At 42.3% G+C, this 14,167-nt stretch overlaps 1 protein-coding gene across 3 annotated transcripts in view; it reads left to right on the top strand.

The window, feature by feature from the left end:
* Positions 1-12,594, top strand: part of LOC139618204 (voltage-dependent T-type calcium channel subunit alpha-1I-like) — a 72,258-nt gene extending 59,664 nt beyond the window's left edge. The window contains exons 33-36 of one of the 3 annotated variants that reach the window (XM_071473940.1): positions 3,441-3,575; positions 6,122-6,299; positions 6,759-6,997; positions 7,337-12,594. In XM_071473940.1, coding sequence (XP_071330041.1) covers positions 3,441-3,575; positions 6,122-6,299; positions 6,759-6,997; positions 7,337-8,068 — 1,284 coding nt within the window. In that variant the 3' untranslated portion in view covers positions 8,069-12,594. The other 2 variants (XM_071473939.1, XM_071473942.1) reach the window with 2 other exon arrangements.
* The last annotated feature ends 1,573 nt before the right edge of the window (positions 12,595-14,167 follow it).

Here is a 14,167-nt window from a genome sequence, read left to right as displayed (position 1 = left end):
ACGTACTTTCGTGGCCACACACACATGCATGCATGTACACACACACACACACACACACACACACACACACACACACACACACACACACACAGGGCTTCATTCATCACACAAAGCACTCTGAATGGAAAGTGCCTGTTGAAGTTCATGCTTTGTAAAGCAAGTCAACTGCTGTATGTGCTTGTATGTTACAATAGAACAGGAGATTTCAGCTTAATTAATTAATTAATTTAACACAATATCAACGCAATATTATCTTTCCATATGTGCAGAAATGTGGATTAATGAGGCCCACTGCATGTGTACACACATGCAACCATTCCTGATATGCATGCATGCAGACACCCACCAACGCTCGCCTTTACTTTGCTTGTATTTTGGGGGTATTTTGTACACAAGAGAGAGTGCATAAAACACGCGCTCACAAATCTACCATCCTGTGCCAGTGTTGTCAGTCACAATGACAAAGTGCAGCGGGTCAGCTCAGAAGAAGCAATAACTGGGCTCGACACCTCCTCACCTGTCAGTCTTGCTTTCTGCCTGTCTGCAGATGCTGTCAAACCATCAATCTTTCCTCCCTCTTTTACATGCTTCTTTTTTCCATCTCTCCCTCCGCTCCTCTGAATGTAACTCTATCTATCTCTGATTTACTGTATCTAATCCAGGGCTGTTCTCCTTTAATTTCCCATGTTCTCAGACCTGTGTGTGTGTTTGTTTGTGTGTGAGAGAGCTTGTGTGGGTGTGTGCCATTTTCAGACAGATGAGTCTTTGAGTGCTGAGAATTATGTACAAAGTGGGACAGGGAGACACAGCAAGACACCTGGGTGCGGTGTGTGACAGTGGAAATATTCATCAAGTAACTGCCGTATAAGGACTTGGGATCAGCCACAGCTTGAGACTTGACTATAACTGAATCTGCAGGGAACAGTTCAGTGGAGCAGTGAAGTCCCATGCCATTCATTCAGTTGCTAGCAAACAGGCAGTCCTTAGGCATGCATGAACACTATTTTTGGAAGGGCACCATCTTGAAAGGCAGCATCAGAGTTTCTTAAGCTATTTTCAAAGTGTAGTTCTGCAAGATACAAAGCACACTCAGCTTGGTAAAGCTAACGCATGGAGAAGAGAGGTTCAAACTACTGTAAACTATATACATTTGTGATGCAAAATTCTAATCAAATTTTCTGACATAGGGGTAGTATAAGTCACAGACTATATTTGATACTCGTATTTCATACTGCATGATGCCAGTGGTCCATGGTAATGCATATATTTCGACAAATAAATAGTTCCAAGAAAGTCTGAGAAGAGTAATAAGTAGAGGAATGATACAGATGTTGAGCTCTGTAGATGTTGTGTACTGTGTTCACACATTTGACACAAAAACTACTGCTTTGATGCAGCTATGACACAAACATTAAAATACTTGTCGAATCATTTAATGCGCCGACTGTATGTGTTGAATTTCAACACTTCTGACTCTGGTGACTCCCAGTGGTAGTATAAAAAAAGCCGTGGCCGACAGCATAGAGGAGGAGCAGGAAGTGTGCCTGTTTTTGCATGTGACTTTTATGGGAAATTATCATCTGACTGCTGGTACTCTTGCTTCATATGTTTAGCATAAATGATATTGCATATGCTAACCGTGCCCTGACTAGCATGAGTCATGCAATGTGGCCATGAGATACTAGTCATGCTTATTTTCTTGCTCAGACACACAGACTTCTCCTCTCATGGCCTCCCAGCAGCACTGAATAGCAATGCCTTGCCACACCGCTCAGGCTACAGTGGACACTTTCAGTTGGTTCTTGACTGAGTCACCTGTTTTGTTTGTGAAGGCTTCAATATCTCTGCAGTTACCTTGAAAGCAAGTGTGTAGCAACTCTTCCTGTAACCACTGTGTCTTTTTCATATCCCAGGGGGCACAGCCAAGGATACAGGAAGAAAAAGTCTGCAGTTTCCTTTACCTTAAAGTACCAACCGATGACTCGTTAGGACATTTTCGAAGCTATTTATAGCCATTCACTAAGACACAGAGCAAGTCAGCAAATATGATGCTGTCACATACAGTAGTAGTATGAGTGAGGGCTAATATATGGAGATAAAAAAGAAAAACTGTAAAGTGTTCCTTTAAATTAAAGAGTTGCATTGCTGCGCTTCTACCTTGCTTCCTTGCCTTGCCTCGCCTCAATCCAATTCTCTCCCTCTCTCCCTCCTTGGGGGCTTTGGCAGTGGTAATTTACTGCTGCATATCAGCTGTGAATCTTTCTGTATGAACCCCTTTGTCTTTCTTGTCTACCGGCTTGTGTTAATGTATCACTACCAGGCCTCACTCTATTGAATTTCACTTGGCCCTTTTTAAGTAGCCTTTTTAAATTACCCTCTCTCTGGTTATTTATTGGTGTGTCTCTTTACAGAAAACACTGCTTGAGCACATCACAGCATCCCCAGAACCCTGAAATTCCACTCCAGCTCACTGATTGTTTCGAAATTGTGCTAAAAAAAAAAAATGCTGCACGGTGGAGGGATAGAGAAGACCATCAGCTGAGAAGCTTGAGCTTACAGGAGGAGGCTCATGCAGCAACATTTTAAAACCAGTTCAATAACCATATGGGCTGAGTTACCTGCAGTCCTGTTGAAAAAAACTTGTGAGAAGGAGGTAGTAACAGTTGGAGAACATGTTGTCTCTTACCAATTATTCTGTGTTCGGTAATGTTGTCTCTTTAGGATTACTGTATGAGCGTGAGACTATGGAAAGCACTATGAGACAGCATTACCATACACACAGCAGCAACATTTTAATGTGAAGTTCTGTTTGAAAATATATGCAGTTAGCTATAGGGGCTGAATTATGAGGTTCTGGTGACACTACAGTGCCACTCCTGATGGAAACAAAAAGCATCTCTATGCTCAGCTTTACATATACATACATATATACACAGAAACTGAAGGTGCACACACACACACACACACACACACCTACTGTATATGCACTGCTTGGATATCTGCCTCTCGCCTCTCATTCAGCCTCTCTCCTCACGTATTTTTGTGACACTGGAAATCGTTTGTTCAGTTGATGATGACAAAGCAATGTTATTACCTCTTGAAATCTCTCACCCTGCTCTCTTTACAGACAGGTGCCACGGCATTATGGCCACTTTGAATTGTCAACATCTGGTGAAGCGTATCGAAGCTTGGTGGAGGTTTTACTTATCTTGTCTGTGTAGCTCATGTTGGCCTATAAACTGTAGAAACAAATAAATCATGCAAGACGTGCTCAAAACAGACTGATCCTTTATACATTTTATCTATTTTATATATGTATACAAATCAATGATGAGAGCCCGCTCTATAAATTCAACTACTTTCTGGGAAGTTTTAAACTGTTGCTGTTCCTGATCCCTTTTTTTGAGACATGAATAACTGAGGTCAATTCTTTGCAGCAGATCAAGATGGCAGAGATTGAGCAGGCATCGCTGAAGTCGGAGCAACTGTCAGATAAGTCCTCATCCCCTGCCCTGCCAGATGACCTCAGCCTGGACGAACATACAGCCTACCAGGTGCTGGCACGGGAGGGCAAGGTGGGTATGAGTGGAGTGAGTGGGAAGGAGAGATTTGGAAAACTCCTCAGGAGAACTGTGAGGCCAAAATGAAAAAACGTGTGGAAATAGATTTTGTTGTCATAGTTTTTGTAATTTGCCATTACACACATTGTACTAGTAGAAAAAGTTGGATGTGATCTTTGATCAGGCTAATAATGTGCAGTAATAAAGTTATATAGATTATGGCTCTACTTGGAAATTGGTCTTCAGGCTTGTCTTCAGGGTGATTTCACAGAAATACTTTGTATGTGTGTGACACAAAACCAAGAAACCTGCTTCAGTGCCAGTATCAGGATAATTTAGTTGCGCTGAGCAGATCCTTCTTCATACCAATGTAACTTTTTTGTATAAATACAGCTTGAAATAAACCAGTACCAATTGCACCACAAATTCACGGTGGTTAACCTCTAGTGTGCCCACCTCTTTGTACTTGACATGCACCGCACACCAGCACTTGCTACTCCTACTCCCCACAGAGGATAAGCACAAACAATGGCAGAGGCTCACTCATGATTTTTTCTACTCCCAACAAATGACCATTATAAAATCTTTTTTATGGCTATGCTTTAGGCTCTCTTGTGGATTACAGATATAAACCTTTAGTTCTAAATGCCCCTTAATCTTTTCCTATCTGTATCAGTGGCAATTATCTTGTCTTTGAAGAATCGACAGTCTCAATCCACCATAGACCTGCTCATGAATAAATCTTTCCACCAGACCTTCCCCAGTTGCTATCCCAGGTGGCTCTCATGCTGCGCTCTCTTGCACCCACTCTCCCCCTTTCGACTTTATCTTTCATGTCTCTCCTTTCTCGCTGTTATCCCTCTGGTAATTGCACACCTTCTCTGCACCTCCCTCTAGCCCATGTATCTCCATTCCTTATCATCCGTCCTTCCTAGATATCCTCCTCTGTAATGGGGTAATGCTCCTTGGTTCTGGGTAGCCAGATAAGCCTGCAGACACCAAGCATGGCTGTGAACCACTGCTCATTAGACGATGGAAAAAGAGAGGGGAAAAGAAAGAGAGAGGGAAAAACAGAAGGTGAGAAGGGATCTAAGGTTAGGGATTTTATTTGTAAAGAATTGTTTGGCTAATAAATGAATGTGTGTGTGTGTGTGTGTGTGTGTGTGTGTGTGTGAGTGAGGGTGGCATTAAGCATGTGAGCCAAGTCTGTTTGAGGTTTTGTATGGGTGTGGGTGGCTGGCTGTTTGAAAGGGGGCTGTTCACGGGCTAGGACTGAATAACTCAGAGGTACAATACCCCACAAAACTCACCCACCCACTTATACACACACGTGCACGGACATGCACTCAATGATTCTGCAGTCCCAACGTGATGATAATTAAAACGTACAAGGTAAACGCTTACAAAGCTGAACTGCCTTAATCCACCGCCTGCTTCCTGCTTCCAGCTGTTGCAACCATGACACATGCACAAATTTGTAACCAAACATTTATTGTTACAATATATAACATTAACATGACAATAACAGGCTGTTTTAGCTTAATCAGCTCTCACCCCTTCACTAGCACTAAAATGGAAAGCCCGAGGGATAATGGGAATTGTGGGCCATGGTTGATATGTGCAGGATGCCCAAGGGTCTGCTTTTTTCTCTGCTCTTTTTCTATCAGGCTTGGTCTGAACCAGTCACTTTACAATATATAATGCAAATCTTAAACTCTAATTGTCCCTTTGTAGAAGAAATAACAGTTTGTGGCTAATTTTAAGTTATGTTAATGATTATAAACAAGTCCTAGCAATATTCAACACACAATTTGCCTTGTTTTTCTAATATTTAACCAACCCCTACATGTCTAATTACCTACGCCAAAGAGGTTATGTTTTCACTCGTGTCTCTTTGTTGGTTTGTTAGTTTGACAGTGGGATTATGCAAAAATCACGGAACCATTTTGCATCAAACTTGGTGGAGGGATGAGTTATGAGCCAGGGAAGAACCAATTACATTTTGGGGCAGATCTGGATCATTTACTATGAATTCAAATACTATGAATCATTATGCTGCCATGCCACAGCTGCGCAAGAGCAAGGGCCAGAGGTATATTGTTTCATGTTGTCCATCAATCCATCACATTCTCAAGGACATGATATCTCAGTAACACCTTGAGGGAACTTCTTCAAATTTGGTACAAACATTCACCTGGACTCAAGGATGAACTGATTTTTTTTTTTGCTGGTGAAATGTCAAGGTCAGTTTGACCTCACAAAATACTTTTTAGCCATTACTCAAGACTTCACACAGCAATTATGACAAATTTTACACAAATGGTTAATATTTTATTTGATTCTGCATAAACAGGCATATAATCTGAAACTAGACTGAGTTGCAGAGGCATACAACCGCCAGGCAGTAATTCTAGTTTTCACTGAAGTTGTATGTTCTTTGACATTGGCCTGCACACTAGAGTGCCCCTCTAGTTTATTTTTTTTATTTATCTATTTATCTATCCTGGATATTTATTCGAAAATACTTTCTATTTAATGTCAGATCATCTGTTCTCTTCCAGGGAAGGTGCAGCAGTGACTCCCGTAGCTCTGAGGAGGCCGGAGGCCACCAGACTCATACCGTGGTACAGAGCCAGCCCTGCAGGGCCCTCTGCACTGGTGCTGAGATGGAGACCACTCTACAGGAGATGGAGATGCAAACACACCAGCCACGAGTGTGCTCACCTCACTGCAGCCCTGGTGAGTAAATCTAGAAAAGTCATATTCACTGTATTACCAGGCTCATTTTCAAAGAAAGAAAGAATGTTTAGATTTAAAGTTGTATTTGTGCTTGCATGCAAGTTAAATTTTAATTTGATTTGTTGCTGTGGTGTGGTTGTCATTGTGTTTTTTTTAAAATTTGGTGGTTCAAATTGCAAGTAGAACATATAAAGTATAATCTAAAGAAAAAAGAAAAAATATTTAAAAAGAAGCCAATTATTCTGCATGTACAGGTCTCAAAAATGTACTTGTAAATAATAAGAGGAGAAGACAACAAATATATAAATATAGGAAATATAGATGGATCTACTGTATATACATTGTTCAGAGGAAAACACATCTCAAACATTCTAAAGCAAGGCATTTTCAATAAAAAAGTGGAAATAACTCATGAATCGACATCAGGATAGAAATGGAGAGTGTGTATGCCTCCTCTAGGTGGTGTGTCCAGCAGCAGCAATAAGGAAAGAAACAAAGAAGAAGGGGAAGGAGGAGCCAGTGGCATTTCTCCTCTCTTCCATCTTCCTGCAAACTTCTTCCACCCTGCAGGAACAGTCATCCCGGCACCTCCCCGCAGTAGGAGCCTAAGGTTGACAAGGGGTCTTAGGCTGACCTCCCCAGCCTCCTGGGCTTCGCTCCGCTCCCCAGGAGCCCATAGCAAGATGCTCTGTACACAGGTAGGGGGGAGAGGACGAGAAGGACAAAGCACTTTCATATAGGTTTGATGAGAAGAGTAAGCACAACTAAACAATGGTTGTGAGGTTTTATTGAGTTGTTTAAATAATTAATTAGATTGATGCTTAAGCAGAAAGATTTTTTCATCTGGATGAGAAATGGCCTGAAGTTTGGTCTCTGACAACAGATGGTAATATATGAAAGAATTATAAAAACACTTTTGTAACCATCATTGAAGATGCAATATAAATGCCATATGTTTGTTCGAATGAAAAAAAGAGTTACATTCATTTGCATCTCTTTTTTTCTGCACTCCCCTTTCTTCCTCCCTTCTTCTTAAGTACCCCTCCCACAGTGACTCATCCCTTGCTACAGGCAGCTCTGAAGGCAGCCTCCAGACCACCCTTGAAGAAGGCCTGAGCTTCAGCATCTCTCCACCACAGAACTTGGAGCTGCCATTGCCGACAGCTCCCTTACCAATTGCATGCCCACTTCTGATGCCTGAAGACAGGACTATCCTTTCCTCCCCAGTCCAAACCCTGAGACCAAGGCCGAGCCCCTCATCAGCACTAACTCTCCAGGCCACCAGGGGCCACCAGCGGAGCCAGAGCAGCGGGCGAGGTAGCACCAGTCCAGGTTACACCCGTGATGACTCAATTGACCCTTCAGATGAGGACCTGGGTATAGGCATTGGATCATCTATTGGCGGTTGTGGCTCCAGCCAAGCAGGTAACAGTGAACACTTGTCAGAGACGCTGAGCAGCTTGTCGCTGACATCACTGCTGTCACCCAGCTCACTGGTGTACCCCGGAGGAGCAGTGAAGAAGTGCAACAGCACAGGCAGCCTGGACCAAGGGGGGATGTTGCTGACGTCCCGGGGCAAAGAGGGCCGCAGAGAGATTCTGGGCCTGGAGCTTATGGACCCCCAGGGCTTCTTGGCCAACCCCTGGACAGGGGTCTTAGTTGATACAAGAAGAGGAGATGGAAGAGGGGAATTAGGAGATGGAGAGCAAGGATTAAAAGGGAAGAGCTCAAGCCAAACAACAGTAGGACCTTGTCGGAAAAACAGATGAAACCTACTGTTTACTCTTCCTTTGTTTCTCCATTCCTTGGATCTAACCCATTGCTGTCCCTCTCACTCTCTCTGCTCCCATCAGTGAGAGAGAGGCTCAATGACATATGATGTCCTGTATTCCAAAACCAAACCCTCATCTTGCCCCCTCAACCCCTTTCTATACATTTGTGATAAGCCCATGTCCTGTTTTGTGCTACCTAGGGGAGTGGTCTTGGTTATGGTCTGCTGGTGAGGAAGTGGTCTGCAGAGTCCTTATACCCTCTTAGGGTCTGTATCTGTAGTGGAGGCTGTGAAAGGTTCCACTTACACTGTAAGACCAAGAGGCCCATTCATATCAGGGAGTCATTAGGAGCAGAGACAAAAGAGTTTAAACTCAAAGACGTAAGAAAGTCTTTTTGTTGCTCTACTGTAGTTTCCTTTTCTCCGTGTTGTCTTGGGTTGACTGAGGTTCAAAATGCAAAAATAGAGGTACCCAAACTGAATAGCTATCCATGCCACCAGAGGCTGTTTTGATTATTTTATATCTCAGAGGCAGTGCAGCAAGTAAGTGGGCGGAGGCTCAGAGATGGCAGAATAAATCAAGGCGGAAGTGAGGCTGGGTAAGGAGAAGGCAGGTCATTTGTTTGGCTGGGAAAGCAGAAAGCGGATCTAATGTCCATCTGTTCTGGCAGACGGAAACAACAGGTCCTACTCACTCTGGCACGGGACCTTCTGCTGAGATCAGAGTAAAATGTGAGGTGGAGGAGAGTTCAAGAGTGTGTGCTCATAGTGTATGTTTGTGTGCAAGGGCACTGCCTCAGGTATCCAAGGCATGAATTAAATAATTCTCATCACTTCACCACACCTCTGTATTTTTGAAACAGGAGATAGATATCAACTTGATCAAAGCTTTGTGCCTCTGTCTACTTGCTCTTGAGTGGCAGCGGAAAATGAAAAGAAATTGACAGTTTGCGGAGGTATAGCCATGCATGGAGTGATTCGTGAAATTGGTTATTTTTCTTTCTATCTCCGGCATCTCTCGCTTACTCAAACATGAAGGAATGAGTATGAAAAGAAGCAAGGCTGGATGGAGCTTTACAAACCCACATGAGACGAAACAGTGTGTGCTTGCGGCAGCTTTGTATGCACCAAAACATGGTTCACAGCTGCTTAACAAAGTGACTTCAATCACACTCCTTTTGACACCACCTCCTCTCGTCAAGCTTAAGGATTTAAATGAATGGACAAAACCACAGGAGTTGTGAGGGACCTTGACTGCATGATGGAACTACATTTAACCAAGATTTTTATCTATATACAGAAGTGTATCAAGATGTCAATGTTGGGTGATAACCAAGTGATTTCTATTCCACTATTTTTGTAGAAAAGAGAATAGGCACGTGCAAGTGTTGCCGTTACTTTGTCCCTGTTTAATTTAACCCATCCAGTCTCTTTGACTTGTTGTCTAGGACTTTTTGTCTGCCAGTGGCTTCCAGTTTTATAACATTTTTTAAGGTGTGGACAGTGTATAAAACAATGAAGCAAAAAATTTCAAACAAACTTTTTTGCGCTGAAGTGATTGTTCCCTCCAGCACATTTCTCTTTGGGAACACTGGTTCCTCATGGATTTTTTTTTTCTCAGATGTTGGAGTCCCAGAGGACAACCAGAGATGGGAACAGCCATATTCACGCACACGAGGAACACTCTAGCTCACAGACATTCCTGGCTGCACACAGGGAGCTTTGTTTGCTTTTTAGCCTCCTATGCTAAAAACCATGACTAGCGTAAACCATCTCTATCAAAGCTTTAATTTGAGAGTTACACCACAACATATCGATTATGGACACATTAGTGTTCCTTGAGCATGGTTCTGAGATTGCAATACAAGTATGTTTTTTTTCTTGAACTGACACCCTGATGCACTCATCTTCTCTTCCCCATCTCTTCAGTATGTTGTAGCAACCCTTTCACACGCACCATAGTTTGATATCAAAAGCTGACACTGTAACAATGAACAAAACTTTGCATCTTTTAATGCAAACTTATTTTGGCTTCTGCCACTTAATTAATTACTCCATCCAAAAAGGAGATGCTCATCTTTAAGCCTGATTTCTAGAGGTAGGTAGACTGTTGTACCCCTAGTGTTTTGATCATCCTTTTTTTATTTCTCAAAAAGAGGTGATGTGAGAAAATCTGAGGGTTTCACCTTTTCTATCATGCAAAATCACTTTGATGACTATGTTTTATCACATGGTGTTGGGTATTAATGAGTGAGTCAAGACAATTATTTGTGTGTGTGCGTGCGTGTGTGTGTTTGTTTATGACTTCAGGTGAAGTGATTGCCTTTTCCTGAAGTGTCCTGTTTGTCAGTGAGGATACAGTGAGATTAAAGGTGAAGAGGGAAAACACGAAGCAACCAAGGGCTGTTTTAGCTTCAAAGATATATCCTCCTATCTTTCTGAGACAAATCCTTGTGTCAATGAATATGGCATCAAAGGTTAAAGCCTGACTACACAGCAATAAATGTTCTATGTGTATGACCTGAGTAAATGATGTCAATGTGATTTTTATCTCCTCAGAATACAACAGTATTTGTTACTGTCTGTTTTTGCTTCTACTTGTCTGAACTCAAAACCAATCAGATAGCACCTCTGCCCTCTCAGAGACCAATCAGTAGAGAGATGGGCTGCAATTGGATGACATGAACAAATGAGATTATTGAACTCAGGTCGGGGGGTAAAAACCACTAGTAAAATTTTAAAGATAGCTGTAAAGGTGTGCTCAGACTGAATGCGAAGCAAATTTTCACCTTGCTTTATTCGTACAAATTTGACCACAGGAGTGCTTTTGCACTCTGTGTTTATATGCTACAAATGCACCAGATGTTAGCTGAAACTAGCTAACAATACCCCAACTGTGTGTGTGTGAGCAGAGCGTGCCTTTGTACAGTATGTGTGTGCTACAGCTCTGACTCACACTGACAAAGCTTACCAGGAGCTCAAGTTGTTTCCATCATTTGCCTTTCAGATATTTTTTTTCTCTCCTTGTCTCTGTATATTTGTGAAATGGGAGGTCAACAGCTCGGGATAAGCACACTTTTTTTTTTTTTTTTCCAAGTTTCAGTATTTTCAACGTGTGCAGACACCTTTTTGCTTCAGTTCACGCTGCCTTGAGCAAACCTGTGTCCACCTTCACTTTGAATTTGTATGCAATCACGCTGCCTCTGAAATTTGCTTTGTGTTCAGTCTGAACATACCTTAAGAGTGTACAATTCACATTTGTACATATCTTTGTATTTTGATCTGCATGTGTGCATTGCTGCCAGTGACCATGATTATATCATTAGTATGCATTTCATAAAATTGTACAAAGTTAAAGGGAATGACCCAGTGTTTTTTGACTGTTGCCATGAAACCACTAAAAATAATCTGTCCGAGCCACCAAAAAAAAAAAAATCTTTCTTCCAATACATCCTTCACACACAATTTTTGGGTAAGTAAAAAGCTGCAGTTCAGTCTTCATCTTTATACCAGCGAAGTACATTTAAATGAATAAGTATCTGATATGACAGCAGGGGGAAAAAAGTTGAGTCAGGAGAGTTAAAAGCAGGGAAGAGAAAGCCAGAGACAGGACAGGGACACAAAAGCAGAAGGTATACAGAGTTGACGTGGACAGCTGGACAGAGTAAAGCCAACAGAGTGAGAGACTGCAGTAACTAGATGCTGCAGGAGCAGGAGACTTCTCCAGACAGCTTGTCATCGGGCAGCCTTGCCCAGCAGAGCCAGCAGTGCGAGAGAGCACATTAGGCATGCACGCTGAACTCTGAGGTGTTGTTTACCTCACACCCCCAACCAGCGAGCCAGCCAGCCCTCCACCTCATCTAACCTCTCAAAACCAGCTCTCCCTGCAGGCCCCTTGTCCTTCAAATGTCACCACAGGAGGGTGTAGGTGTGTGTGTGTGTGGTGGTGAGCGGTAACTGTGACTGCACTTGTGTGAGTGTTGGCGCGAGCACAAACAAGTATGTGTGAGCAGATATGTCATTGCTTCAGTTATCTGCAAGGTCTTTCAAAGAAGTGTCCTGTCATCTGAAATTTTTGGGCGTTAACTCTGCTCTGCTTTTATCGCATGAAATACAAGTGACCTCTTGTATAATAAACTCCCAAGGTTAATGTCCATTACGCCTCTGGGGGCTTGTGTGATGATTAGATTGATTGCCTCTCATGGCAACACACAAAGTGCCCTGAGATGTTGAGGCCCCTTGGGTACAAGATCATTTTTTCACCTCACCTGGAAACCTACTGGTTGTGCCTCAGCTGTAACTTTTATAATGCTTCGGTAGAGCATAACAAAGGGTGATTTTTTTTTTTTTTTTTTTTTTTTGCTGAATTGATTTGAAGGCAGGCTTTTGAAATAAGAAATAATCATTCATCTTTGTCTGTTTTGTCAAAGATGTCAGGTCAAATGGTAGTTGGAAAATCAGGAGAAACATAAAACTGTCAAAGTTTTGTCAAACATAAAGTCTGATAAACAAGATCTAAACAGATGTGTCTCATTACTGTGTTTGTCTCTGGGCCCAAAAGGGAGGACATTAAAACTTCTGACATCATCCAACATGTTTTCATACTGTAGACGTGTTGCTTTTTTGCTTTTTCCTGGGGGAACTGCAAAGCTTTTCAGTCAGGAAGTGAGTAAATTAGGAGCTGTTTTTAGGGCTCAGTCACCTAATGAGTCGCTTAATCCAGCAGAGTTTCTTTGATGTGTAGAGAGGTGGCCTGAGAGCCACTTAAAGTACGGAACATGGGCCACGAAACACTGATTTCAAACTGCTATCGTTTGGATATAACCTACTGCAAGAGGATAAACTGAAGGGTCAGTGAGCATCATAGGAAATTCTCCCAGAGATATGTTGCTTAGAGATTTTGCTTCACAATACCTTCACAGGGCTGGAAAATGAAGACACACGAGTGGCATTCTCTTTTTTAATGCAGTTTTATGAGGTTATTATTGTAATAATCAGGGTGTTAACTCCTCTTCCCTCACTCTATCTCTTTCTCGTTTATTTAATCACATCAGTCTGCATAACGTTTACCGCACACCTGAGTCTCTCCCGACACATACACACACATACACATACACAGTACATCAAGGCCGTGTATGGAAACCAGCTCCTGTCAAGCGTCAAGGCTAACTGCCCAGGGAGTTGTCCAGGCCCGTCGATAGTATCACAGGCTCCAGGGAGAGAGCCAGATAAAGGCAGGCTGTGAAGGTGGCACAACAAAAGGATGAATGAGGCGCCACTGAAATGAGCCGACTATATAAGATCAGGGAAAATGGCTGTCAATCTCCAGATGATATTTAGAATGAAATCTAAACTAGTTCTAAGGATTTATTCTTTCTCATTTGAGTGTTTCTTTGTTGTTTGTCCACCCTCTGGGTCTCCCCTCTCTTCCCCATTATAATTAGTTTTCACCTTCCCTCCCCTCACGCACACATATAGATACTTGGTTTCCTTCCCTTTCTACTTTCTTTGACTAACAGGGATGAATTTAACCTGTAGAATAACCACATTTCTCCCAGTTGGCACAAATTCAAATTGGCGGCTTATGAACTTTTAACATCATTTGCATATCAGTGTTTTCGGGCACATGTGTGGACCCCCTAACCCCACCCCCCACCCCCGAGGTTTCTCTGTGTTTCTTCCACTTTGCCTCTGCAGCATAAAGCCATTAGCAGAGAAAAAGAAGCTGTGACAGCTGAAACCATGAGATTGGAAGCAGTGCTGACACTGCTAGTTTGAGCTGTGCTGCGCTTTCATCACGATGGGTGATTGACTGGTTTTCTCAACACCTGGCCTGCTGTTTTGTAAGATTATAGTGAAAAATAATACAATAACAATGTTGAGAGACTGGTTTATGCTTTGAAAGATTTATTCAAAGTGAGTCAGCAGTTCACTCGTATGCTGGGCTGTATTTTGTCAACAGAGATTTTAAAATCTCAGTTCAAGCTGTCACATCTCTTCTTTGTTTGAATTTGGAACTCTTCAATTTTCCTTAACGTGAACACAGTTTTGAAGGGTGGCAAAACTCTCTTGATATTTCAGAGAAATCCTCTTATTT

The sequence above is a fragment of the Trachinotus anak genome, unplaced genomic scaffold (genome assembly GCF_046630095.1).
Source record: "Trachinotus anak isolate AG129_WGS33_773 ecotype Australia unplaced genomic scaffold, CSIRO_AGI_Tana_v1 ptg000003l, whole genome shotgun sequence".
NCBI lineage: Eukaryota > Metazoa > Chordata > Actinopteri > Carangiformes > Carangidae > Trachinotus > Trachinotus anak.
This window is presented reverse-complemented; position numbering and strand designations above follow the sequence as displayed.